Raw genomic sequence first — 27,304 nt, 5'->3', positions numbered from 1 at the left:
TCCTAAGAACCCTACAACCTAAGGAAAATTATTTGTATTTGAGTTTTTTTTTTAATTTCTTTATTGGGGGATTAATGTTTTACATTTGGCAGTAAATACAATAGTTTGTACATGCATAACATTTCTCAGTTTTCCATATAACAATACAACCCCCACTAGGTCCTCTGTCATCGATTTTGGACCTGTACTCTGCCCCCTACCTGTGGGGAACTATTTGGCTGAGGTTGAGCATGGTGTGAACTGCTGGTGAAAAAAAACGGGTGCCTGGAGCCACACCATCAGTCTTCCCCACCCGGGGTCAAGCAGGGGGGGCCTCGGCCTCCAGGAGTTTGTCCCCCAGTCAGACTTCCCCATCCCACAAGGGCCCCACATTCTTCTAATGCAATAGTTCACTTCCTTGTTCCTAAACCAGTTGGCCCGCTCTACAATTACTAGAAACCCCCTCACCACTTCCCTGTCTCCCGTTCCTTTTGACCATATATGGCCCGATTCCCCCTGCCCACACAAAGACCCTCCCTCTCCCTCTCTCTCCCTGTGTACCTACTGATAATCTCACCTCTTCATTCCCAAACCAGCCAGACCACCCACCTAACAATTACTGGAAGAACCTCCACCTTTTCTCAACCTCCTGGTGCTTTAACCATATAAGGTAAAACAAACTGCTTCCTCCGACCGCCCTTTGCATCCCCCACCACCCTTTAAAAACTCTGTTCTGCCACTCAATAAACGGGTTATCTGCTGCCATAGCCCCCTGGGGTGATCTTTGGTCTCATCTCTTGCCCTGGGTCTCAAAGAGGTGCCCCAGCATGCCCACCCCTGCTGCCTCAGGACAAGTTCTTATCTGCACCTGTCTCTGGTGGCCAACGGGACGGTCACGCAGAGAGAGCTGGACCTTAGATAGGCCCCCTATGAGAACCTGGCACCTACCCACCCCAGTCTTTTACTTTGGTGCAATACACCAACTCCAGTTCAGGTTCTACTAGTGTTTTCTCTTCTGATCTTGTTTTTCAACTTCTGCCTGAGAGTAAGAGCATCCCATATTCAACCTTCTGCATTTGAGTTTTATTTGCTATATTTTACCGTGCATGATGGAGAGTGCTATTGACTTATATGTAGCAGTAGGCATGCAGGCATCATTTATAGGAATACTGAGCCTCTTCACCCCGTTCACTAGTTGTGAATTATGGGTTCTGAAGGAACACTCTTCACCAGAGGACCTAATCCCAGACCTTGTACCACCATGGAGCATAGGTTGGATTTCTGCTCCCTATACCCCTTCTAGGTCAGATGGCACAAAGCCTTATAAGATGACCCAGCAGCAAGTGTGTATTAGGGTAATCCAAGTGAAAGATAATAAGAAGTCCCCAAATTAATCAAGGTAGGAGGAATAGAAAAGAAATGATACACATATTAGAGAACATTCTTTGAGAAGACTGACTCTAGGGGGTCGGGCCATAGCACAGCAAGTTAAGCGCATATGGTATGAAGTGCAAGGACCCATGTAAGGATCCCGGTTCGAGCCCCCAGCTTCCCACCTACACGGGGGTCGCTTCACAAGTGGTGAAGCAGGTCTGGTAGTGTCTGTCTTTCTATCCCCCCTCTGCCTTCCTCGTTCTCTCTCTGTCCTATCCAAGAACAATAATAACAACAAGGGCAAAAAAAAAAAAAAAAAGAAGAAGAAGACTGACTCTAAAAAGTTAAGATCTGTTATAATAGAGCCAGACAGTAGCACACCTGGTAGAGCATACCTGTTACAGTGTACAATCACCCAAGTTCAAGCCCCTGGTCTCCATTGACAGGAGAAGAGCTTCACAAGTGATGAAGCAGTGCTGGAGGTCTCTCTTTCTCTATCTTCCCCTCCCTTCTTGAGTTCTGCCTCTACCCAAATGAATAAATAATTTAATTAATTAGTTAATTAATTGATTAATTAAAAAAAGACATATTAGATACACAGTTCTCTAAGTATGATCTTTGAATCTTCTAGAGTCTCCAAGACACTCTCAGAGAATCTCTATAGTTAACCTGAGCTTTTAAACAATATGAAAACATTTTTTTTAACCTTTTTTCACTGTGTCAGTATTCATACTGACAGTATAAAGGTGGAGAAAATGCTGTTTACCTAGAAGCCACTGCATTCTTCAATTCCCAGAATACACTCCCTACACCCTCACATACAGTGACAAAAGTTCTTAATTTTATAAAATGACATCCCGTTAGGGCCTTTTAACATTCTGGTTGGCAGCATGAGAAGGACAGATATGTATAAAACACTTTTACATATCAAAGAACAATGAATTACTTTTAAATCAACATTCTAGTTTTCCCCAGTTAAAATGAACAATAAAAATAGAGAATGAGGAGGAGGCTTGTTGAATAGAAGGAGTAAAGGATGAGGAAACTGACCCATAAATTCCTACTTTGGGGTGGGGAAGAGTTCAGGCAATTAAACTGAGAATGAGTTATAATGTTTTAGAAAATGGAAGATATTTTTACTTCAAAGAACAACTGACACAGAAACTATTGTTCAGATGTGGGTAGTTGGCAGGCATTTCCTCAAATTTGAGAGCAGTTAAGTCTGCCACTTCAAAACAACTACTTGTATTTGTTGTCAAATGATAAAAGTTGAGTTACTGAGCCAAAACTATAATGATGACTTGCACCCAGGCCAGAAAGGATTGGCAGGATATATTCAAAGTCTTGAATGGAAAACACATCCACCCACGAGTACTTACTCTCTTGAAGGAATTGTGAAGAACTTTGCAATTGAACAAGAATTAGGGGAATTCACTATTACTAATTCAGCCCAACAAGAAATACTAAAGGGACTTATATAAAATAAAAATAATAAATGGCCTCACCCATTTGGGATAAACAATGAAACAAAGCAGAAAAGGCACAGAGCATAATGGGTATGCAAAAATCCTTTTATGCCGAGACTTTTAGGTCCCAGTTCCTTTCTTCCTCTCTTTCTTCCTTCCTTCCTTTCTTCCTCTATTTATTTATTTTTTATTGATTTAACAATGATTGACAAGACCATAGGATAAGAGGCATACAATTCCCACCACCAGAGGTCCATATCCCATCCCTTCCACTGGAAGCTTTCCTATTCTTTATCCCTCTGGGAGTATGGGCCCAGGATCATTATGGGGTGTAGATGGTGGGAGGCCTGGTTTCTATAATTGCTTCCTTGCTGGGAAGTCCCAGTTTCAATACTCTGTACCACCATAAACCAGAGCTGAGCAGTACTGTAGGAAAGAAAAAAAAAAAGAGGGAAACAAGCAAAATCAAAGGAAAACATGCCTATGGACTCAGACTCTAGAACTGACTTTACCAAAAGGTATTGTGGGGGTTTTGAGTTGTATGGATAGAGGGGTGGCGGTGGTGAGGGCCTAAGAGGCAGGTAGGGTAGTGGGGGGAGGGGTCCAGTGAACGTTGGAGGAGGTATATTGGTACTTTGGTAATGCGTATGATGTAATAACATATTTTGAAGAGGTGTAAAATTATGCTGAACTGGGATGGGGAGACAGCATAATGGTTATGCAAAAACTTTAATGCCTGAGACTCTGATGTCCCAGGTACAATCCCAGCACCACCTTGAGCCAAAGCTGATAAGTGCTCTAGTCTCTCTGCATCTCTCACTCATTAAAAAAGAATAAAGTATTAAAAATATTATTTAAAAATTATACTGTGGGGCTGGGTGGTAGCACACCTAGTTGAGCACATGTTACAGTGTGCAAGGACCTGGGTTCGAGCCTCTGTTCCTCACCTACAGTGGGAAAGCTTTGCAAGTGGTGAATCAGGGCTGCGGGTATCTCTCTGTTTGTCTTCCTCACTATCTTCCCCATTCCTCTTGATTTCTCTGTCTCTATTCAATAAATAAATAAAATACATTAAAAAAATTATACTGAAACATTTATAGTCTTGTAAACCAAAATTATCTCAAGAACAAATAAATAAAATTAAGGAAAAATTCTTGTATCTATCAAAGAGTCTAAGTATCTCCATTAATGAGATTATTTGTGATATTGGCTTTTTAAAAATCTTATATTGAATGATGCAAACATTGGGAAGGTCTGTACAACTAGTATATCAAGATTTTTCAAAAGGTCAATTAACATGCATAGGCAAAAAGACCTAGTTAAGGTACAAGAGAGATCAATAGGTATTGGATTTAATACGACAGACGAGGAATAATTCACTGATATTGTTGCAGCATCTACACTGCCACTAGGAAATTGTCACTTAAGTTTTGGTGCGGCTTCAAAGAAAACTGCCTAATTATTTTACACATTACTTGCTTCACCTACCATATGACTGAATAAAGCCATATTTAAAATTTTTTTAAATATTTCATTATTTATTTATTTTTTAAATATTTCATTTATTTATTTCTTTGATAGGAATTTTTAGAATTTTGAGAGGAAAGAGGAAGATAGATTGGGAGAAGGGCCCAGCTGTGGCACATTGGAAAGCAAACTGGCATCTGTTCAGTGATCTTACCAACAAATCTATTCCTGCAATTCCAATTAACTCTATCCCCTCTGAAGATTCCTACAGGCGCTTCCGCCAAGCCATCTTCAAAGCAGCTTCCCAAGCCATTGCTCATGGGAGACGTGCTAACTATACGCCTTGTCTTGATGCTGAATGCGAGCAACTACTAAAGCAGTATGATGAGTTGGGCGACCCAGATGTGGCTGACCATCTCATTGCCTCCCTGGATGCAGTACGCCAAGCCCGCTGGCAACAACTCACGGAAAGTCTGAACTTCACCCACTCAAGTAGGAAGGCCTGGAAGCTTCTTCACAGACTGGGTGCCGGTAGCCAACCTACTCCCAACTCCCATCCTCCCGTATCTCCAAACTCAGTGGCCAGTCACCTAACTCAAGTTGGACATGCTAAGATCGACCCAGTCTGGAAAAGAGAAATTTCCCATGAGCGGTCATCCCACTTCTGGTTATCTTGTCCATCTCCAAAACTCTCTCCCTTTACACTGTCTGAACTGGAAGACGCTTTGAAGAAGGTTAAACCAGGAACAGCTGCTGGCTATGATAACATCACCCCAGAACTCACTCTTAACCTGGGTCCCACGGCAAAGAAGTGGCTCGCTGCATTCCTGTCCCACATCTTGGAATCTGAGTCTATGCCCAAAGTTTGGCGTCGTGCGAAGATTATAGCGGTTTTGAAACCAAAGAAAGACCCAACACTGGCCGCCAGCTATAGACCAATTTCTCTCCTCTCCGTGTGTTACAAACTCCTTGAGAGGCTGCTTCTGTCATGTATTTCTCATCTTACAGAGAAATTCCTATCACCGGCCCAACCTGGTTTCCGCCCAGGAAAATCTACCTGCGAAAAAGCCCTGGCCCTCTCAACTTACATTGAAAATGGATTCCAGAAGAATTTAAAGACGGGTGCTGTCTTTGTTGATCTCACAGCAGCCTATGACACGGTTTGGCACCGTGGTCTCCTAGTCAAGATCTCAAGATGCCTGCCTCCATGGGTGGCCAACACTATATCGTTTCTTCTCCAAAACAGAAGATTCCGGGTGCATCTGGGTGACAAGTCTAGCAGATGGAGACTTGTCTCAAGTGGCCTCCCCCAGGGCTCTGTTCTGGCTCCTACGCTATTTAATATTTACATCAATGACCTTCCAGAAACTTCTTCAAGGAAGTTCATCTACGCCGATGACATCTGCTGTGCAACTCAGGCATCCAAGTTCGACATCCTTGAGGAAACACTCACGAAAGACATGTCTCTGATATCTGATTACTGTAAAAAATGGCGACTAATCCCTAGCACTGCAAAAACGGTATCATCTGTTTTCCATCTACACCATGCCTCGGCCTCGCGTGAGCTTAAAGTGCAGCTTGGCGATACGAGAATCCGGCATGAAGCCCAGCCAGTCTATCTTGGCGTTACTCTCGATCGCACCCTGTCATTTCACGAACATCTCATAAAAACTGCAGCAAAGGTGGGCGTGAGGAATCACATCATTGCAAGACTGGCCAGCTCCTCATGGGGCGCGAGCGCTTCCACACTAAGATCATCCTCTCTGGCATTATGCTATTCCACTGCAGAATACTGTGCCCCAGTATGGTTCCGTAGCCCCCATGTCCACTTGGTCGATTGCAAATTATATTCCTCCATGAGGATAATTTCTGGAACCATCCGTTCCATCCCGGTTCCATGGCTGCCAGTTCTTAGCAACATCGCCCCGCCAGATATTCGTCGGGATGCGGCATCATCTAAGTTCATTTCCCACGTCTACGCTCGACCGGACCTGCCAATATACGCGGATATCTTCGCCCACCCTGTCCAACGCTTGACGTCTCGTCACCCAATCTGGTCCCCTATGCCTACACTGAACTTCTCTGTTCCAGACTCTTGGAAACAGAGCTGGCAGTCAGCTGAGGTCAAGAACAAACACCTCATCACAGACCCCTGCAAGCGTCAACCCGGCTTTGACCTAGCACGTTATGATTGGGCCCTCCTCAATCGCTATCGAACAGGCCATGGCCGGTGCGCCGCTATGTTCCATCGCTGGGGAGCCAGAGATGACCCGAACTGCCCCTGCGGCTCCAGACAGACTATGACCCACATAGTCAACGACTGCCACCTCTCCAGATTCAAAGGAGGTCTCGAAACTTTACATCAGGCTCAACCTGACACTGTGGACTGGCTACGGAAGAAGGGCAAATGCTAGAAGAAGAACAGTGCACAAGGACTCAGGTTCAAGCCTCGGATCCTTACCTGTAGTGTGGTATGCGCGGGCGCGGGTGTGTGTGTGTGTGTGTGTGTGTTAATGAATGAAGCAGTTCTGTAAGTGTCTCTCTTTTCCCCTCTCTGTCTCTCCCTTTCCTACCGAGTTCTCTGTCTCTACCCAATAACTAAACAAATGATATATATTTTTTAAATATAGATTGGGAGAAAGAGAGACACCTGCTGCACAGCTTCACCACTTGCAAAGCTCACCCATTCCTTGCAAGTGGGGACTATGGACTTAAACACAGTCATGTGTTTGGTCAACAGCACCAGGAACCGGGTAGTGCGTAGTGGTACGCACACACATTACAGTGCACAAGGATGTGGTTCAAGCCCTGCAGGGGGAAGCATCACAAGTGGTAAAGCAGGGCTACAGGTGTCTCTTTCTCTCTCCTCTTTCTCACCCCCTTCCTTCTCAATTTCTGGCTGTCCCTATCCAATAAATATATTTGTTTATATTTTTTATCAGAGCACTGCTCAGCTCTGGTTTATGGTAACATGGGGGATTGAACCTGGGACTGTGGAGCCTTTGGCATGAGAGTCTCTTTGTATAACCATTATGCTATCTACCCTCACCCTAAATAAAATAAATTTAAAAATATTTCACAATAATATGAACAGCATTTAAAATAAAAAAACAACACCCCCATTGAGCATCCCAGATTTCTTCCTGTATTTTAAATAACACCTATTCTCCCCCTCCCTATACAATAAAGATTTATTTTTCCTCCATGAATCATGTACAGTGCAGTTTGATGGGAGGTTTTCGTTCTCGAGGAAATATAACCACCCAGGCTGATGAAGGCTCTGAACCTGAAATGTTTCTAGGGAAAGTGAACAAGCAGGAAATTGACCGTGTTCTTCTTTGGGTCCAGAATCAAATACACATCACATCCACACATAGATTGCTGCCCCATCTACCAAATGGTTCTAACTAGCTATAAGGGGGAAAGAGATGAGGACAGCAGCTAGATGTTCATTAAGCAGGAAATGCTTTACTAACACCTATTTTTAAAATTGTTTATATTTATTTATTTATTTTCCCTTTTGTTGCCCTTGTTTTGTTATTATTGATGTCATCATTGTTGGATAGGACAGAGAGAAATGGAGAGAGGAGGGGAAGACATAGAGGGGGAGAGAAAGATAGACACCTGCAGACCTGCTTCCCCTGCAGGTGGGGAGCCAGGGGCTCGAACCGGGATCCTTATGTTGTTCCTTTCCTTGAGCTTTGCGCCATGTGTGCTTAACCCGCTGGGCTACCGCCCGACTCCCACTAACACCTATTCTAACAAATTGCATGAAGAAGCAAAAATGAGGACCAGTTGAACTCTACATACAGAGTTCACAGAACTATAAAATGTGGCAAGGTGGTGGCGCCCCTGGTTGAGCACAGATGTTACTCTGCTCAAGGACCCCACCCACAGGACAAAAGCTTCACAAATGGTAAAGCAGCGCTGCAGGTGCCTCTCAGGCTCTCACCCTCTCAACTTCCCCCTTCGTCTCAATTTATGGCTTTCTCTATACAATAAATAAATAAAGATAATAAAAATATATTAAAACTCTATAAAATGTCACTTTTCTCACTAAGCTTTTTTATGTCAGAAAGACATGTAAGGTTAATATCAATTGAATTTATTATTGTCATTTTAGGTATACTAATACATATTGTTTTAAAATCTGTTGCAACACTCAACGTTTTTAATAAAGATAGGTATAAGCCGAAAATACAAAAGCTCTCTGAGGTCCCTAGTAATTTGTCACAAAATATATGTGGCTTAATACTAGATTTTGTGTACTACCACCAAAAACTGAGAAGGATGCTTAGTGCTGAAATGCCAAAGACTCAACAAATTTCACATCTATAACAGAACAAGCAAAGTTTAAAATAAGTGGACAAGGGGGAAATAACCAGAAGGAATTAATAGTGTCAAGTTGTTTTTATGGAACATATGAAGTGTTTGTGGCACTGAAAAGTGATTAGATTTCAAGAAATATCTGTCTGGCACTAAAGAGACCAATTTGAGGTAAGGATACAGACTTTGGATTTTCTTTCAAGGGATAATAGTTGGAAACAAGAAGTTTGTTCCATTTGATGAGAGAATCAAAAGTTGGGATAATCTTGGAAAGATGTTACCCGTATTTCAGGAGTGGAAAGAGGATTGAAAAGCTAGAAAGAGAAATGAGAGTATTAAGGAGAAGGAAAACTAAACTAGTGCCAACTCAGAAAAGCAAATGTACTGTTTAGTCAGTTGGTTTTATCAAGGATTATAGGCAAGTCATTAGCCCACATAGCTGACATGAATGATATGACTTTTATTTATTTTATATTTATTTATTTTCCCTTTTGTTGCCCTTGTTGTTTGCTGTTGTTATTATTACTGTCGTTGTTATTATTGGTCATCCTTGTTAGATAGGACAGAGAGAAATGGAGAGAGGAGGGGAAGACAGAGAGGGGGAGAGAAAGACAGACACCTGCAGACCTGCTTCACTGCTTGTGAAGTGACTCCCCTGCAGGTGGGGAGCTGGAGACTCCAACCAGGATCCTTAGGCCAGTCCTTGCGCTTTGCACCACGTGCGCTTAACCGGCTGCGCTACCGCTAGACTCTAGACCTCTAGACAATTACTTTTATTTCATTCTTACTTTTAGAAGGCAGTGTTGATTTCATTTGTTAGATGAGGAAGATGAGATTGCTTTTGCTAAAGACATCTGGCTCAGAATCTGGAGAGGGCACTAAATAGTGTCAAATGTGTCAGAAAGTGAAGGAAGGGGGACCGGGTGGTGGCGCACCTGGTTGAGTGCACATTATGTTGTACAGGGACCTGGGTTCAAACCCTATGTTCTCATCTGCAGGGGGAAAGCTTCCCATAAATGGTGAAGCAGGAATGCTGGTGTCTCTCTTTCTTTCATCCTCTCCATCTCCCTCCTTTCCTCTTGATTTCTGTCTTTATCCTATAAAATAATAAAAAAAAAATTTTTAATTATTTTTTTATTATTTTATTAAAAGTGAAGGAAGGGAGGCCAGGTGATGGCACACTTGGTTGAATGCACACATTACAGTGTACAAGGTCCTGAGTTTAAGCCCCTTGTCCCTACCTGCAAGGGGGAAGCTTCATAAGTGGTGAAACAGTGCTGCAGGTGTCTCTCTGTTTCTCTCCCTCCTAATCTCCTCACCCCTTCTCAGTTTCTCTCTGTCTTTATGCAAAACAAATAAATAAAAGAAAGAAAGTGAAGGAAGGAAAAACTGAAAAAATGTCAAGCAGGATAATTATAGGGACAATTCCAAAGTGCCAGGTGGCATCGTGCTTGTGAAGAGTAAGAAAAGCAGAGGGCACAGTGTCTGAAAAGACCTGGAGTTGAGAGGAAGCAAAAACCCGAAAAGACCGAAGGATTATAAGAAGACCGCAGTGCTCACATTCTCTCTTTCTCTTAGGTGGGTCAGGGAGAGAGCACAGTGGTTTATGTAACAGGCTTGCATGCCTGAGGAGAGGAGACCACAGGTTCAGTCACCAGCACCACCATAATCCAAAGCTCAACAGGGCACTGGTAAAAACTAACAAGCAAAGTGGGGGGAGGAGGGCAACATAGCTCATCTGTATAGTGTGCCTGCTTTGTCATGCCTGTGACTGAGGTTCAAGCCCCACCCCCCACAGCACCAGAAGAAGCTTCCATGCTGAGTTATCTTTCCCCTCCCTTCCTCTGGTAATTTTCTTATCTTATTCTTTTGCCCTGAGGGTTATTACTGCCTGATTCATCTACTCCTTGCAAAATCTCTTTTAAGATAGTAGGTGAGAGAGAAAGGGAGAGAGAGACACACACAGAGAGACACTCGGCAGCACTGCTTCATTGTCTGTGAAGCTTCCCAGGGCAGGTGTTCCCATGTGGTTGCTGGGATCTTGAACCCTGGCCCTTACATATAATAAACTGCACTCGACCAGGTAAGCCATCCCCTGGCCCTTGTCTCTATCTGGAAAAAGTCCACTAGGACTCTGTCCCATCCCATCCCATCTTCCATGGGATGGGACACAGCCTTTTGGTGGTAGGAATGGTGTTAAAAAAAAAAATTCCACCAGGAGTAGTGAAGCCCCAGTGATGACCAAAAATAAAAGGCGGGGGGACTAGAAAGACACTTCTGATTTGCTTATTATTCTATACACATTGGCTAATACTGAGGAGACAGATGTGGATGCAAGAAGGTCAAACTTCAGGAATGCCCTCTGTGTTCTCCATTCACCCCAACTTGTTATGAAAGTAATTTTTATTGGGATCATTTTCTAAGTGTAAAAGCTGAACAGTCAGCTTCAGGAGTCTAAAAAGCAGAGTCAGAGATGGAGTGTGAAATACTTTATTTATTCTGTCTCAAGTGGCAGAAGTATGCCTTGAACATCCTGTCTAGGTTGTTTGACACTGCCCTACTGCTATACTGAAGCCAAGGTACACATACTCCGACCAGAAGTACTAGTCATACGAGTTAATTACTTATTTGGATGATATATTTCCCCTTGGAGATATTCAGAACTCAAATGCTTATAGATTGAAACTTTTAATAGGGTTAAGAGATGAACAAATTATTAATAGTAATGACAATTTCTGTCTCTCAAACAATCTCTTGAAAGTGTGTGTATAATTTGTTAACAGTGATTTAGAAATAACCCTTTCTGGAATGAACTGTGTGGTAAGTAACATGATTGTGAGCCACTTATAACAATCTTCTCTCTAGACAGAGCATTACAGGTGAAATAACAAAATCAGCCAAGAAGGCATGAGGGACTGATTCTTACTGAATAACTTGTTATCTAAATGCTTATCTTGGCACCTTCCACTTTCTAAGGACTCAATAACTGCTAAGAGGATGAGCAACAGTTCTCAAAAATCAGTACATGAGACAGTGACAGGTAACAAATTAGATGGAGTAAATAATTGTTCTTTTTTAAATTTAATATTTATTTGTTTATTCACTTTTGTTGCCCTTGTTATTTTATTATTGTAGTTATTATTGTTGTTATCGATGTTGTTGTTGTTGGATAGGACAGAGAGAAATGGAGAGAGGAAGGGAAGACAGAGGGGGGAGAGAAAGATAGACACCTGCAGACCTGCTCCACTGCTTATGAAGTGACTCCCCTGCAGGTGGGGAGCCGGGGGCTCTAACCGGATCCTTATGACGGTCCTTGTGCTTTGTGCCACATGCGCTTAACCCACTGTGCTACCGCCCAACTCCCAAATAATTGTTCTTATGTGGTGTCTTAATTAAGTTGGCAATGTCTGTTCCTGGAATCTCTTGCCAACAAGAGTGACCTAAGATTACACTGTGGTTGATTCTGACCTTGACATTTAGGTTAAGCCCTAATTTGTAATTAACATTTAAATTTTCAAATTCCGATAGTACATATATTACAATGCACAAGAACCCAGGTTCAAACCCCCAGTCCCCACTTGCAGAGGGGAAGCTTCAGGAGCGGTTAAGTAGGGATGCAGGTGTCTCTCTCTCTCTCTCTCTCTCTCTCCCTCCTCTTTCCCTCTCAACTTCTCTCTGTCTCTATCCAATAATAAACAAATAAAAACATATATTTGAAAAAATTTCGGAATTCTAAAGTAAGTCACTGAGATATCAACAGTGTCATATGAATTAGTGTGAAGGTAGTTTCTTCTGCTGTGTACAGGTTAGTTGTGCAAGGTAAAATGGACTTCAAAGTAACAGGAGGCTTTTTTTTTTACATATTTATTTATTTTCCCTTTTGTTGCCCTTGTTTTTTTATTGTTATTGTAGTTATTATTGTTTTTGTTATTGATGTTGTCCTTGTTAGGACATAGAGAAATGGAGAGAGGAGGGAAAGGCAGAGAGAGGGAGAGAAAGATAGACACCTGCAGACCTGATTCACTGCCTGTGAAGTAACTCCCCTGCAGGTGGGGAGCTGGGGGCTCGAACCAGGATCCTTACACCAGTCCTTGTGCTTTGTGCCACATGTGCTTAACCACTGCACTACTGCCCGATTCCCAACAGGCGGCTTCTATCAAAAGTATAAATGTTTGCAATGCAAGGCTATGTGTCTATCTATCTATTTATTTATTTATTTATTTATTTATTTACCAGAGCACTGCTTAGCTCTGGCTTATGGTGGTGTAGGAGATTGAATCTGGGATCTTAGAACCTCAGGCATGAGAGACTGCAAAATCGTTATACTATTTCCCCTGACCAAGTAAGGCTATTTATACGTCATATTTTCACCTCTCATTATTACCATCTAACTGCCACCTAGCTAGTGCAACCTTCATACACCTCAGGTCTGAGTTCCCAAGGAAAGCATTTAGTTAAAATTTGCCCATGAGTCTGGTAGCATATATACTTTTATTCTAATTGTGGACCTCTAATTATCCTTACTAAACCACCACACTTTTTTTTCCCTCCCCAGCTATCAGTTCTTTGTATTTATCCCACTAGAACTTTCTCCCATATTAACATTTCCAAAAGGTGCCTAAAGATTTACCCAGGGAAACTCTTGCAGGAACAGCTCTTCGGTCAATCCAAAATGAAACCCACGAGAGCATTACCATCAACATAGCTGGGAAATAGGTCTGCAGCACAAAGAAGAAAATATGCCTTCTTAGCACAAAGTTGATGAAAAGTCTATTGTACCAACCTATGAAAAAAATGCCAGTGTTGTCGTTAGAATGGACTTCCTCATAAAAGTGCCAGATGTAGTGAAACAGCTGTTTCTTTAGACTCCAAACTCCTAGGGAATCTGCCACTTACACACACACATACACACACACACACACACACCCTCTCTCTACCCACCCTTACTTATCTAGCCTAGGGCCTAGAACTCCATTAATGTTGAACTCACAGAACACACTTTGCCCAATTAGATGACTCAAACATTTCTTAACCCCTTGCATTTTATAACTGCAGTTCAGGGATGAATGACAGTTACACTGTGTGGGAGACTTTTTAGTGGCCTTTCTCCAAATTACTGCTGCCAGTGAGTTTGCAAGAGGGCAAGTGACGGTGTATCACTAATGACTATGTGTCATAGCCAATAAACTATTTGCTATCTCCAACAAACAAGTCATATGAAACATTTTATCTGAAGGAATGGATTCAGAGTAGGTATCTCCTTCACTAGGTAACTAATTTCACGTTGACATCAGATAGCTAGGAATGCAAAGGTCAGGGAAAGGTGTATCCAAAAATACTTTTGTTGGATGACAGAGGACTTGGTGGGGGTTGTATTGTTATATGGGAAACTGGGGAATGTTATGCATGTACAAACTATTGTATTTACTGTTGAATGTAAAACATTAATTCTCCAATAAAGAAATAAAAAAAAGAAAAAAATACTTTTGGTATTTCCAAGTCTCATGCACACCATTAATTTATGTGATAAATCTTCAGAAAAGTAATCAGGTAATGGCACTTCTTTGTTTCTTAATAGAATGGTATAAACTCATGTAGGTAATATTAATTAATGTATACTAATTAGAATTACAAATTATGGTCCTAGCCATACACATCTTTTGTTCAAATTTCCCTTTTCACATTGACTGCAAGGAAGTTTAAAGTCAATTTTTCAGACTATCTCTAGGACTTCTCAGATAGTACTCAGCCTATCTATAGGACTCTTCTCTAATAATCACACACTAAATACTATATAATACCTTATTTTCTATTTTCCTTTCATATACATTTCTAATGTACAATATCTAAAAATATATATTATACATTATGTCATATAATATATCTATCTTATCAAATCTTTGCTGAAATAAAGCAATGGATAATTAATGTATAAAAATTAAAAAATTTCAAAATATTATTTATTTATTATTGGATAGAGACAGAGAAACTCAGAAGGAGGGAGAAAGCGAGGGAGAGAGACAGAGAGATACCTGCATCCCTGCTTCCCCCTGCTGGTGGGAACCAGAGCCTTGAACCTGCATCCTTGTGCACTTAACCAGGTGCACCTCTGGCTGGCCTCTTAAAACTTTTTTTTTTAATGTATTTATTCATTAATTGTATGGAGACAGAGAGAAACTGAAATGGAAAGGGAGGGATAAAGAGGGGGAGAGAGAAGGAGAGACACCTCTGTTACTGCTTCACCACTTGTGAAGCCTTCCCCTTGTAGATTGAGACTAGGGATTTGAACCCAGGTTTTTGTGCATGGTAATATGTGTGCTCAACCAACCCCTGAACTACCTTTTAGATTAAGAAGTAAGATACAGTTTTCTATGATAAATACTTTGAGACAAAATTATTAAAAACATGTAAATTAAATTATGTGGTTTAAAAATTAAAGAATTCTTAAGAAACCTAAAATATCAAACTCATTAGACAGATGTAGTAAACATTTCAGCATTCAGCTTTAATTATTATATGTCTAAGCATTCCACACTGAATTGGTAGACTCTACTGCTAGCACTCTGGTTTCATTCAAGTGTTGGTTGTCTTTCTCTTTCTCTTCCCTGCTTGTCCTGAGGCTACGTCTCTTCATCAGTAAATATAAACTACGGAATAATCAAACAATTACCAAGAATAATAAAAGACACATTACACAATGCATTCTAAAGTCAAAATATACATCAGCTTTTATGCTACTCATCATCATGCATTGCCCATGATGCATTTCTACTTCTTACATTGTGTGCAAATGAGTTTTGACTATGGCTGTAGGGTGGAATAATACCATTTCTGATGTCGTAGCTTCTTATAAGTATTGTGAAATTTAAGGTGATAAAGAAAATCTGTGAAAGCATTTTGTATAGAAGAACATTGAGGGGCCAAATAGTGGTGTACTTGGTAGAACACTCATGTCACTATGTGTGAGCAGCCAGGGCTTGAACCCTGGTCTCCCCCTGTGTGTGGGGGGGGAGTGTCAGGAATAATGGTCCATTCTCTCTCTCCCTCTTTATTTCTCTTTGTCTCAATCAGAAAAGAAAAGGAGGGAGGAAGGACACTGGGGATGGTGAAGTTGTCGTGCAGCAATAGCTGGGTCTCAGCAATAACCCTGTTGGAGGGGGGGTCGCGTCACAAGCAGTGAAGCAGGTCTGCAAGTGTTTACCTTTCTCTCCCCCTCTGTTTTCCCTTCTTTTCTCAATTTCTCTCTGTCCTATCCAACAACAGCAGTAACAACAACAAGCACACCACAAGGGCAAAAAAAAAAAAAAAAAAAAAAAAAAGGAAAACGGTCCCTAGGAGCAGTGGATTCATGGTGAAGCAGGTCTGCAGGCATCTATTTCTCTCCCCCCCACCCCCGTCTTCCCTTCCTCTCTCAATTTCTCTCTGTCCTATAACAATAACAACAAGGACAAAAAAAAAAAAATGGGAAAATGGCCTCCAGGAGGAGTCGATTTGTAGGGCAGGCACCAACACAAGAAAAAAAGAAAATCTCATTATGTGACTACTAAATCTCTTTATATTCTTTTGTATGTTTGTGTGGTATCATCAGCATTGACTTCTTGACCAAATACTTGGTGGAAAGGTCCATCTGTCTCCATTAGATTGCCACACAATAGAAGGAAGGGGACACTTATGACAGAGAAAATTGGGTTGGAGATTTGGCAGCCAGAAAACTGGAAAGGGCAGTGATTGGGGAGTCAGTTCTAAGGCAAGATTTAAGATTTTTTTTTAAAAAGAGGGGGGCCGGGTGGTGGCACATTCAGTTAAGGTCATGTTACCAACCTTGTGTGCCCTGCTCCCCACCTGCGTGGGGGAGGAAGGGTGGGTCACAAGCAGTGAAGTAGGTCTGCAGATGTCTCTCTCCTTCTCCCTCTCTATTTCTCCCTCTCAATTTCTATCTGTCCTGTAAAATAAAATAAAATAAAAGTGCAAAAATGGCCACCAAGAGTGGTGGTTTCATTATGCAAACACCAAGCTCCAGCAATAAACTTGGTCATAATTAAAAATCAAATTAATGGGGCCAGACAGTGACACACCTGGTTAAGTGCACACATTGCAGTGTGCAAGGTTGCAAGTTCAAGCCCCTGGTCCCCACCTGTAGGGGGGAAAACTTTACAAGCAGTGGAGCAGGGCTGCAGGTATCTCTTTGTCTCTCTCCCTCTCTGTCTCCCCCTCTCTTCTCAATTACTTCTGTCTCTATCCAATAATCAATAAATAAAAACATTCAAAAAACTCAAATTAATTAATTGAACTTTAAAAAGATTTATTTGAGAGAGGAGAAGGAAAGAAAGAAGAGAGAACTGGAGCATTGCTCTGGCATAAGCTGGGAATCAAATTCAAGACCTCATGCTTGAGTGTCCAACACTTAGTCCACTATGTCACCTTCTATGCTGCAAGATTTGAGAATTTGACAGGTGAAGACTGTCACCTTCAAAGATTTGTTGATGTCTAAGAACTCAGTCTGTGCTGAAGGGATCAGGATGATGATCTATGTAAAAATTGTTGATGATGATAGCTACTACCTAATATTTACTGGGTATTTATCATCTATGTCAAGCAATATTCTTTTTTAAAAAATACTTATTTATATCCTTTTGTTGCCCTTGTTGTTGTTATTGATATCGTCAATGTAGCATAGGACAGAGAGAAATGGAGAGAGGAGGTGAAGACAGAGAGGTGGAGAGAAAGACACCTGTAGACCTGCTTCACTGCCTGTAAAGCGACTTCCCTGCAGGTGGAGAGCTGGGGGCTCGAACAGGGATCCTTACGCTGGTAAGGTAATATTGGCAGACAATATTCTGAGTTAATGATGACAAAGCCATGAGAGTTGTCCCTCTTGTCTCCTCTCTATCACTTCTGTCTCTGTTATCTTCCCCCTCTTCCCACCCCCCTAAAATAATAATGAAACAGTTGTGCCCAGGAGACCACTTAGGGGTATTGTGCATATGTGAGGCTCTATTTCCCAGCATGGCATTAAAGAAAACAGGAGAAAGAAACTGAAGATCCAGTGCTTTAATAACTAAACTTGTACCTCTTACAATCAGTATCAACAATATAGCCTTTTTCTGTAAAACTAATTTGCATACTGTGGTTATTATAATAAGAGCAAAGAGAAATATTAAATGTTGATTTTGATGAAGATATTAAAATAAAACAAGAAGACCAGCCTTGATAATTACCAGAGCTGACAAAAATTATTTTACCCATATAATATAGTTTAGTTTATTTTGCCAGACTAACTTGCCCTGGTTCATTTGTTGTTTATGCTTCTAGAAACCATAAGCAGAATTTAAGCTATTTTCCAAGTTTGAAATGAGGGGACCCCTGGACAATTCCTTACCACTGAGAATTCTGGTGTCACCAATCACTATGAAGAATAAACAATTACTATCTTCTCATATTGTGGGCTGTTTTATAACAATACACCCCCTAAGTCTCATTTTATGTTTTGGTTTAAATGCTCCTGCCTTTTGTTTTGTGCACAATAAATTTTTACTAACTACTATTTCAAGACTCATTGGTTTTACTTTGACTGTTTCTGAACTTTCAACAAAGCTCATATATTTAAATGGGACACTAGCATGAGAATAACTCTTGAGTTTGTTCTCAGGAGACCATGTTTAATAATTCATAGATAAAAGAAGGCATAACTTGTGAATGAAAATAAATTTCTAACTATTCAGCTTTCTGGAATCAAAGAGCTAGTTGAATTAACTGAGGTATGATTATTAATTTGGTATTTGGATATAATTTCCAAAATGCCTTAATCCTCACACTTAAAATAATTACCATGGAAGGGGTTGGGTGGTGGCACACCTGGCTGAGCTCATATGTTACCACGTGCAAAGACCTAGTTCAAGCCCCCAGTCCCCATCTTCAGGGGGAGTTTCATAAGTGGTGAAGCAGTGCTGCAGGTGTCTCTTTCTCTCTCCTTTTCTCCCATTTTCTTTTTGATTTCTCTCTGTCACTAGCCAACAAATAAACAATAAAAGGTGCTGGGTGGTGGTGCATCTGTTTGAGCACAGATGTTATAATGTACAAAGACTGGGGTTTGATCCCCTAGTCCCCACCTGCAGGGAGAAAGCTTTGTGAGTGGTGAAGCAGTGTTGCAGATGTCTGTCTGTCTTTCTCCCTCTCTATCAACTCCTTCCTTCTTAAATTTCTGGCTGTCTCTATTCAATAAATAAATAAAATAATAAAAAACAATGAAATATTTTTTAAACCATGGAGTTCATTTTAGTAGTATTTAAAATATGTATACTGCATAGTCTGGGAGACAGTGCGGTATGTAGAATGCAAGACTTGTTTGCATGAGGTTCCAAGTTCTGTCCTGGGTGGTACCATACAAAGTAGAAGGAAGAGTGATACTCTGTTTCTCTCTCTCTCCTTCAAATATTTTAAGAAGTATATATTGTTGACTGGCAAGATAATTCACTTTTTCTACAGTGTGTTTACTTTGCTATGCATATGACTCGAGTTTGAGCCTAGCCTCCATTGCATGGAAGGTAGTTTAGATGCTGTAGTAGTCTCTCTCATTCTCTCTGCCTCTATCAAGACAAAAAAGAGAAAAAGAAAAAAGAAAAAAGAAAACAAAAAGAAAAGAAATGTATATTGTAGTAAGTGAAAGCACACTGAAAGGTTGAAAAAAAAAACTTCACAAATTTATACTTAATTCCCAGAGGTGTACTGCACTTATATTTTCCTGTAACTTGGTTTTTAAATTTATTTTGGGTGCCTCTATCTCATGTTATAAAAGCCATGCATATTTGAGCCTACTCTTTATCTTTTTTCATTTTTTCTGAGAAAAATATGTTGAAAAAGTGCTATTTCTTTTTACTGTGACAATATTTTTAAAATTTTTTATTTATAAAAAAGAAACACTGACAAAAACCATAGGATAAGAGGGATACAATATTTAAATATTAAGAATTTTGAAGGCTGGTGGTAGATAGCACAATGGTTATGCAAACAGAGTCTCATGCCTGAGGCTCCAAAGTACCAGGTTCAATCCCCTGCACCACCATAAGCCAGAGTTGAGCAGTGCTCTGGTTAAATATATATATATATATATATATATATATATATATGCGCACACACACACACACACACACACACACACACACACATATTTTAAATAACTCAAAACATCATTACAAGCAGTAAGTTTTTCAGTACTTTGCCTGGCTGCTTTTGACAGATTCTAAAGTATGACCAAAAGAAGGTTAAAAAAAAAAATCAACTAATGTTGAACCTGTCAGGAGGTCTCAAAAAGTCTGACAAGTACAAACCAACAGGGTGCCAATGAAATGGCTTATAATGAAGTATGAATTTCCAGCTGAAACTGAACCTCTTGAGGACCAGGAGGTGGCACGGTGGATAAGGTCTTTAATTCTCAATCATGAGGTTTTGAGTTTAAACCCCAACAGAATATCAGAATGATTGTTCTGGTTTTCCCTCTCCCTATCCCTCTCATTAATATATAAATAAGTCATAAAAAAGAAATATAACCTCTTCTATTTAATAGGGTAAATGGATGTATACTAACAGATACTTGTGTTTCAAAACAGAAAAGTTATATTGATCCCACAAACTGGAAAGGCTCTACCAAAAACAAACAAATGAACAAACAAAACTATAAATCTATAAATCTATATCCCTGATATACACTGATGCAAAGATACTCAACAAGATTTTGGCAAATTGAATCTAACAACATATCAAGAGAGTATGGTGGGATTCATTCCTAGGAAACACAGATGGTTCAGTATCTGGAGGTTAACCAATGTAATCCTCCACATCAACTAAAAGAAAGACAAAAATCACAAAGTCATATCAATTGATGCCAAAAGGACATTTGATAAGATCCAACATCCATTTATGACAAAGGTGCTCCAGAAACTGGGATAGATGGACAACTCCTTAACATAATAAAGGCCATTTACGACAAACCCACAACTCACATCATTCTCACTGGGAAAAAGCTGGAAGCAGACAAATATGTCCATAATCACTACTATTATTCAGCATAGTCCTTGAGGTCCTTGCCATCACAATCAGACAAGAAAGAGATATTAAAGGAGATGAATTGGAAAGGAATAAATCAAACTATTGTTCTGTTCTGGCAACATGATAATATGCCTAGAAAACTCCAAAGACTCCAACAACAACAATAACAACAACAACAACAATAAAAAACCTGTTGGATCAATCATTAATAAATTCAGTAAGGTAGGGTATAAAGTCAGTTCACATAAATCTGTGGCATACTGTATACAAGTGATGAGTCAGAGGAAAGGGAAATCAAATACTCAATCTCATTTATAATCAAACCCAGAAAGGTAAATACCGTAGAGATAATCTCAGCAGGGAGGTGAAGAACCTTTACAGGAAGAATGTAGGGCGGTGGCACACTGGGCTAAGCGCACATAGTACAAAACACAAGGAACTGATTCAAGACCCTGGCTCCCCACCTGCAGAGGAGTCACTTCACAAACAGTGAAGTAGTTCTGCAGGTGTCTCTCTCTCTCCCTCTCTGTTTTCCTTTCCCCTCTCAATTTCTCTCTTTCTATCCAATTAAAATAATAATAATAATAAGTAAATGACCTCCAGGAGCAATGTATTCATAGTGCTGGCACTGAGCCTTAGCGATAACACTGGAGGCAAAAAAAAAAAAGAAAGAAAGAAAAAATACACATAGCTCACAGACACATGAAGAAATGATCCACCTCACTTGTAATTAGAAAAATGCCAGTTAAAACTACACGGAGATATCATCTCACACATGAGAGAATGGCTTACATCATCAACAAACCAGGAAATGACAGGTGTTGGTAAGGTTGTGAAGAAAAAGGAACTCTGCTACACCACTGGTGGGAATGTAAACTACTATAGAACTACGATAGCCACTTTGGAATACTGTAAGGAGAGTCTTTCAACAATACCACTATTAGATATCTATCCAAAATACAAGCAATCACTAACTTGAAAAGACATATGAACCCCTATGTTTATAGCTGCAATATTCACAATAGCCAAAAGATGGAAGCAGGTGAAATGTCCACTGACAGATGATTGGCTAATAATTTATGGGATATATACACCATGGAGTACTAATTAGCAATCAAGAAAAGATGTTATTTTTTTGGAGGGGGATTAGATGGAACTGGAGGTGATTATGCTTAATGAAATAAGTAAACAGACGAAGGACAACACAAGATGGTTTAACTCAAATGTGGCATCTAGAGAACTGAAATACATGAACTTGCAAAAGAATTTTTTTTCTAAGACGTTGTGAAAACTGTAGTGGTTAACTGTTATCTCTGGGAGGTAGGAGTGGGGTGGGAACACAGATCCCTGCATTAATTATAAGTTTTAAAAAAAGGAAACTAAAATAAAATGTTATTTCATACGAACTTGCCTGAAATGACACTTTAATTATTTGGATATTTATTTATTTTTCAAATTTTCTACTTGTAATTTTAATCAACAAGGATTTAGTAATAATTTTAAAAGTTTCTTGGACACATATTGCTAAACCAAAAGTATGTGTTATAAGGGTATTGATATAAACCCAATTTTGAATTATTTTCCTTTGGGTGTCCATGTACTTTACTGACTGGTGCATTAAGATGGTATTTATAGAGCCCCTAGCATGTGGCAGAGACATCCCATGTGCTGGAAAAGAAAGGAAGAACAGATAGATTTCCTGCAGTCTTTTTGGCATTCAGGTAAGCTGTCAGATAAACATGAATTTCAGGGGTGGTAGGTAGATAGCATAATGGTTACAATGGTTATACAAATAGACTTTTATGCCGGAGGCCTTGAAGTCCCAGGTTCAATCCCCCCACACTACCATTAGCCAGAGCTGAGCAGTGCTCTGGTTAAAAAAAAAAGAAAGAAAGAATTAACACATGCATTAGGTATGAATGAGTCTTTTTTTTTTTTTTTTTGTCTCCAGGATTATTGCTGGGGCTTGGTGCCTGCACTATGAATCCACTGCTCCTGGAGGCTATTTTTCTTACTTTTGTTGCCCTTGTTGTTTACTGTTGTTTAGGACAGAGAGAAATCAAGAGAGGAAGGTAAGACAGAAAGGAGGAGAGAAAGACACCTGCAGACCTGCTTCACCACCTGTGAAGCCACCCCTTGCAGATGCGGAGCTGGGTGCTTGAACTGGGATCCTTAATGCTTAACCCGCTGCACTACCGCCTGGCCCCCGGTATGAGTGAGTCTTAAACATGCATTTCAGGTAGTGGTATGTGGCATGAAGACATAAAATTAGGGAATGAGGATGATGTCTATTTTAGATAGGACAGTGAAGAAAAGAAGTTTTTTTATTTAACTAATTAATTTGATAAGACAGAGACAGGGGGCAGAGAGAGAGAGAAAGAGAGAGAGACCTGCAGGACTGCTTCACTATTTGTGAAACTTCCCTCCTACAGGTGGGAAGCAGGGGCTTGAGCCAGTGTTGTTAAAATTTCCAGGGCTCTTGCCGGGCCGGCTAGCTTCACGGTGGTGAACAGAGACGCGGAGACAACGGCTGGGCAGGGCAGCTGTATTTCTTTATTCAGGAACAACGATTCACAAACTAAGACAAACTAATCACCAAACAGAACTCTGCTGTCTCTTTGCGGCGGCGCAAGCACTCTCTCTTTTACTCTGGAACTCAGGAACCCTCTCCCTTACTCTCGAACTCAGAAACTCTCGCACCCTCGCACTCTCGAACTCTCGAACTCCGGAACTCAGGAACTCTGTCTCTCTGGCACTCTCTCTTACTCTGTAACCCTGAAACTCTCGAACTCAGGAACTCAGGAACTCTGGCACTCTCGAACTCAGGAACCCTCTCCCTTACTCTCGAACTCATGAACTCTCGTACTCGGGAACCCTCTGAAACTCTGGCACACTGGAACTCTCTCTTACTCTGTAACCTTCAAACTCTCGAACTCTGGAACTCAGGAACTCTCGGACTCATGAACTCAGGAACCCTCTCCCTTACTCTCGAACTCTGAAACTCTCGCACTCTCGCACTCTCCAACTCCGGAACTCAGGAACTCTGTCACTGGGGAACTCAGGAACTCTCGGACTCCGGAACCCTCTCCCAGGGTCCCTTGGGGTGGGGCCAAGCAGGCCCGCGAAATTAACAGGACTCATCCAATTCTCTTGGAGGCGGAGGGCTAGAACAAGCCAATGTAAAGCATACGACAAGCCAGAGTCCTTGCACATTGTAACTTTTACTCAACCAGGTGTCAGTACCTGCTTCCCCCCAATTTTTTTTCTTTTCCCACTAAAGAACTGCTCAACTCTGGTTTATAGTGGTTTTGGGGATTGAACCTGGGACTTTGGAGGCTCAGGCATGAGAGTCTCTTTGCATAGCCATTATACTGTCTACCCTTGCCCTATTTCTATATCTTTCTTTAATATGAAATCATTAAAATAAATATTTAAAAAAAAGAACATTCCTTGTGCTATAATAAGAATGGACTGCAACGGTCTGGAGTAGAAGCAAAGCATCCAAACAGCTAGCAGCAGCAGCACAAAGAGGAAAAAAATGGTACATTAGAAAGTGATGCTGCAGGGAAGCGGACTAAGCGCAGGTGGCGCAAAGCACAAGGACCAGCATAAGGATCCCGGTTCAAACCCCGGCTCCCCACCTGCAGGGGAGTCACTTCACAGGCGGTGAAGCAGGTCTGCAGGTGTCTATCTTTCTCTCCTCCTCTCTGTCTTCCCCTTCTCTCTCATTTCTCTCTGTCCTACCCAACAACGATGACAACAATAATAACTACAACAATAAAACAACAAGGGTAACAAAAGGGAATAAATAAATAAATAATAAATAAAAAAAGTGATGCTGCATGTAAAAGAAAGAAGAAATCAGAGGAAGGATGAGTCAAGGGTGGTCTCATTCACAGGTTAGACTTAAGAAACAAAGCAAGGAAAAACACAGGTTGTAACGATTAAATAAATTCCAACAGACTTAGTATTCAAAAGCAGTTCAGAAAGGGGGCTGTATGACCAGTGCCCTGTGGTGAAGGGAGATGACAACTTGGTGGAAGATAAGGTGTGCTGACACCTATCTTGGGGAGATATGAAACTGTACCTCTGTGACTACAAGTCTTGGAAAACAACTTTTTCTCCAGAATGTGATTTTGGGGTGGGGGTAGGTGATGTTGTTAAAATAGGTTGCTTGTTTGTATTCAGATCCCTTCACAAATTTTGATGCTTTGACATATAGTGAGATCTCCATTTAAGGTATTGTACCTGTGCTGCTGTAGAAAGCAAATCCACTTGATAAACTGAACTCTTCAATGAAGAACTGAGACAGGTGTTGGTATGCATGAGACCCCTTCTGTTTCATTTGGTTTAAATCCCCCCTGCTTAACACTATTCTATTTACATAACCACTTCATTCTATTTATATAACCGCTGTTAACAAGCACCTCCCTCCAGGGCATTGGTTCAATCCCCACTGTTTCATGATATGTTTTTGCTCCACCCCACCTCCTTGTCACACCCTGATCCTCTCCTTGTCACACTCTGATTGTCACCAGTCACTTTTCTCTCCACCCTCTCTATGTCACACCCTGTTTCCACCCTACTTGGCAAGTATATATAAAGACAGCATTGTGAGTTTTAGTGTACTTTACCTTGAGTTTAGCTTAGCTCGGCTTAGATTGTGCTGCGTCCTGCATGAATAAAGAGATACTGCCTACAGCTCAACTATGAGTCCCTGGTCGTCTGTTACCCGCCCGTGAAGCCAGCCGGGCGAAAACAACCTAACCCGTCGAAAACGACAGACAGGAACATATGCTCCGCAGTATTTAGGGATTTGTTCCTATGCTTCCAGTAAAGCATTAGCTCTTCCTCAGTGTAGGCATCTAAGACAAGAAATAGCATTCTTTGAATTCAACTCTGGTATGTTTCATAGTCTCTAACCACGTTTTATGTAGCTTTGCATCCTAAGTACCTGGTATGATGCTATGAGATATTGGGTGCTGAAAAAATAAAAAAATATTTGCAAATAGACTGCTAATACCCATGTCTCAAAATAAATAAATAAAAATTAAAAGGAACCTAAAAAGATAGACTCTTATGACTACCACAGTGTAGAGACTTTCTTGTACCTGTGTGATTTTAAAATTCCCCACGCCTGTTAAATGAGCTGATTCATAAAGTATTTTCTTCTAAAAACTGAATAGTGGTATAGAGGTATAGAAAGTTCTTATGGATTTGGGAAGGATCCTCTACATGGGAGATATCCAGTGAAGTCGTCCAATATCTTAGACACGTTAACAGAAGATGGCAGTCAACTTATATCATGTTATTTCAAAAACACGTTGGCGCGTCAAAGTGATTGACATGGAAATGATTTAGATGCTGTTTGACAGGGTCTGGATTAGGGGACTATCTTCCGAGCTGAATTTTTCTAGGAGAACCTGAGCACATATAGTGAAAGTCTCATATGAGGACATGAATTCTACAGCTTTCCAAGTTTGGAAAGTCCTTGTTAGTCTATGTTAGCAAGAATACACTGTTCCTTTACCAACATACTAGAAACTGTACAACAAGCAATTGTAAAGCCACCACCTCCCCCAGTCTTCTCATGTGAGAGACAGTCTGCCATCAGTTTCGGCATAGAACAAAAACAACTATTTTGGACAAATACCAAGGTTTGTCAATGCTTGTTAGGAGTATGCTTATTCACATGCATGTATGTGAAGAGATCACGTGTACTCACTCCATCAGGAAGCAACACTTACAGCTTTCCAGTTCAAGGGAACAATTTTGAGTGTCAAGAGGAAACCTGCTGAAATCCATAATGCACATGGCTGAAACAGTTATCCTGTAAAAAGAGCAGAAAAAAGAGAACTGTAGAAAATTTAACTATGTGGCCATGTATACGTGTAAATGTGCAACACAGAAGCTCTCTTATTATTTGCTGGTTTTGTGTACATTTCAAGAATACTGAACAACAAACAGTACAATCTTCTATACAAATACTGCATAAAGAAGCATAGTGGGAAGGTGGGGGGTGTATTTAAGATACAGAGTTAAGGAGTAAAATTTCCTGTTCTAATTACTGCTTCTAGTTTCACCATTTCCTGACTCTAGTATCTCCAGAAAAACACACTTCAAAGTGACAAATCTTTGATATATATAATGAAAACTTAGTTTCTAGTAGTAAAAGGCTTAGATGGTGGTGATAAACACCCAGGGGTAAAAGTTTCCTTCACAAAGCAAGTTTACCTGAGGAAATTTCTTTTTTTTTTTTTTAGATTGAATGAAAAGCCCAAAGCATTTTTGGCTATAGACTTGATGTACAATACATAATCTAAGTGCTATCAAGTCAAAAGACTTGCATAGTGATGAGGATTGTTTTGTTTTTTAATTTTACATCCCCCTAGACTTTCCTGGCTTCAGGGAGAGACTATTGAACTATGAGCCTGCCTTAAAATGAAAACATTGGTACTCATAATAGCAGATCAGAGTTTCAGAAAAGGCCCCTGAGCAAGTTTGCAAAAAACAAAGGCAACAGCTGTCCTGCCTTGGATGTCCCCAAGTTATTCAGAGAAGTTAAAACATTTTGTCTCCCATGGGTTGGATTCTACCATCAATAGTCATGCCTTTAAACACCAAACCAGGGAATTGTCTGAATGGCT

At 40.6% G+C, this 27,304-nt stretch overlaps 2 protein-coding genes across 2 annotated transcripts in view; both read right to left on the bottom strand.

Moving 5' to 3' along the window:
• The window catches only part of RIOX2 (ribosomal oxygenase 2), a 365,565-nt gene that overhangs the window by 71,694 nt on the left and 266,567 nt on the right, over positions 1-27,304 (bottom strand). The window lies entirely within an intron of this gene.
• The window catches only part of GABRR3 (gamma-aminobutyric acid type A receptor subunit rho3), a 77,847-nt gene that overhangs the window by 16,141 nt on the left and 34,402 nt on the right, over positions 1-27,304 (bottom strand). The window contains 4 exon segments of the mRNA XM_060172103.1: positions 13,243-13,395; positions 24,906-24,960; positions 25,437-25,522; positions 26,405-26,487. Coding sequence (XP_060028086.1) covers positions 13,243-13,395; positions 24,906-24,960; positions 25,437-25,522; positions 26,405-26,487 — 377 coding nt within the window.

The sequence above is a fragment of the Erinaceus europaeus genome, chromosome 14 (assembly GCF_950295315.1).
Source record: "Erinaceus europaeus chromosome 14, mEriEur2.1, whole genome shotgun sequence".
NCBI classification, from domain to species: Eukaryota; Metazoa; Chordata; class Mammalia; order Eulipotyphla; family Erinaceidae; genus Erinaceus; species Erinaceus europaeus.
Note: the sequence above shows the minus strand (reverse complement) of the source record. Positions and strands in the feature narration are given on the sequence as shown.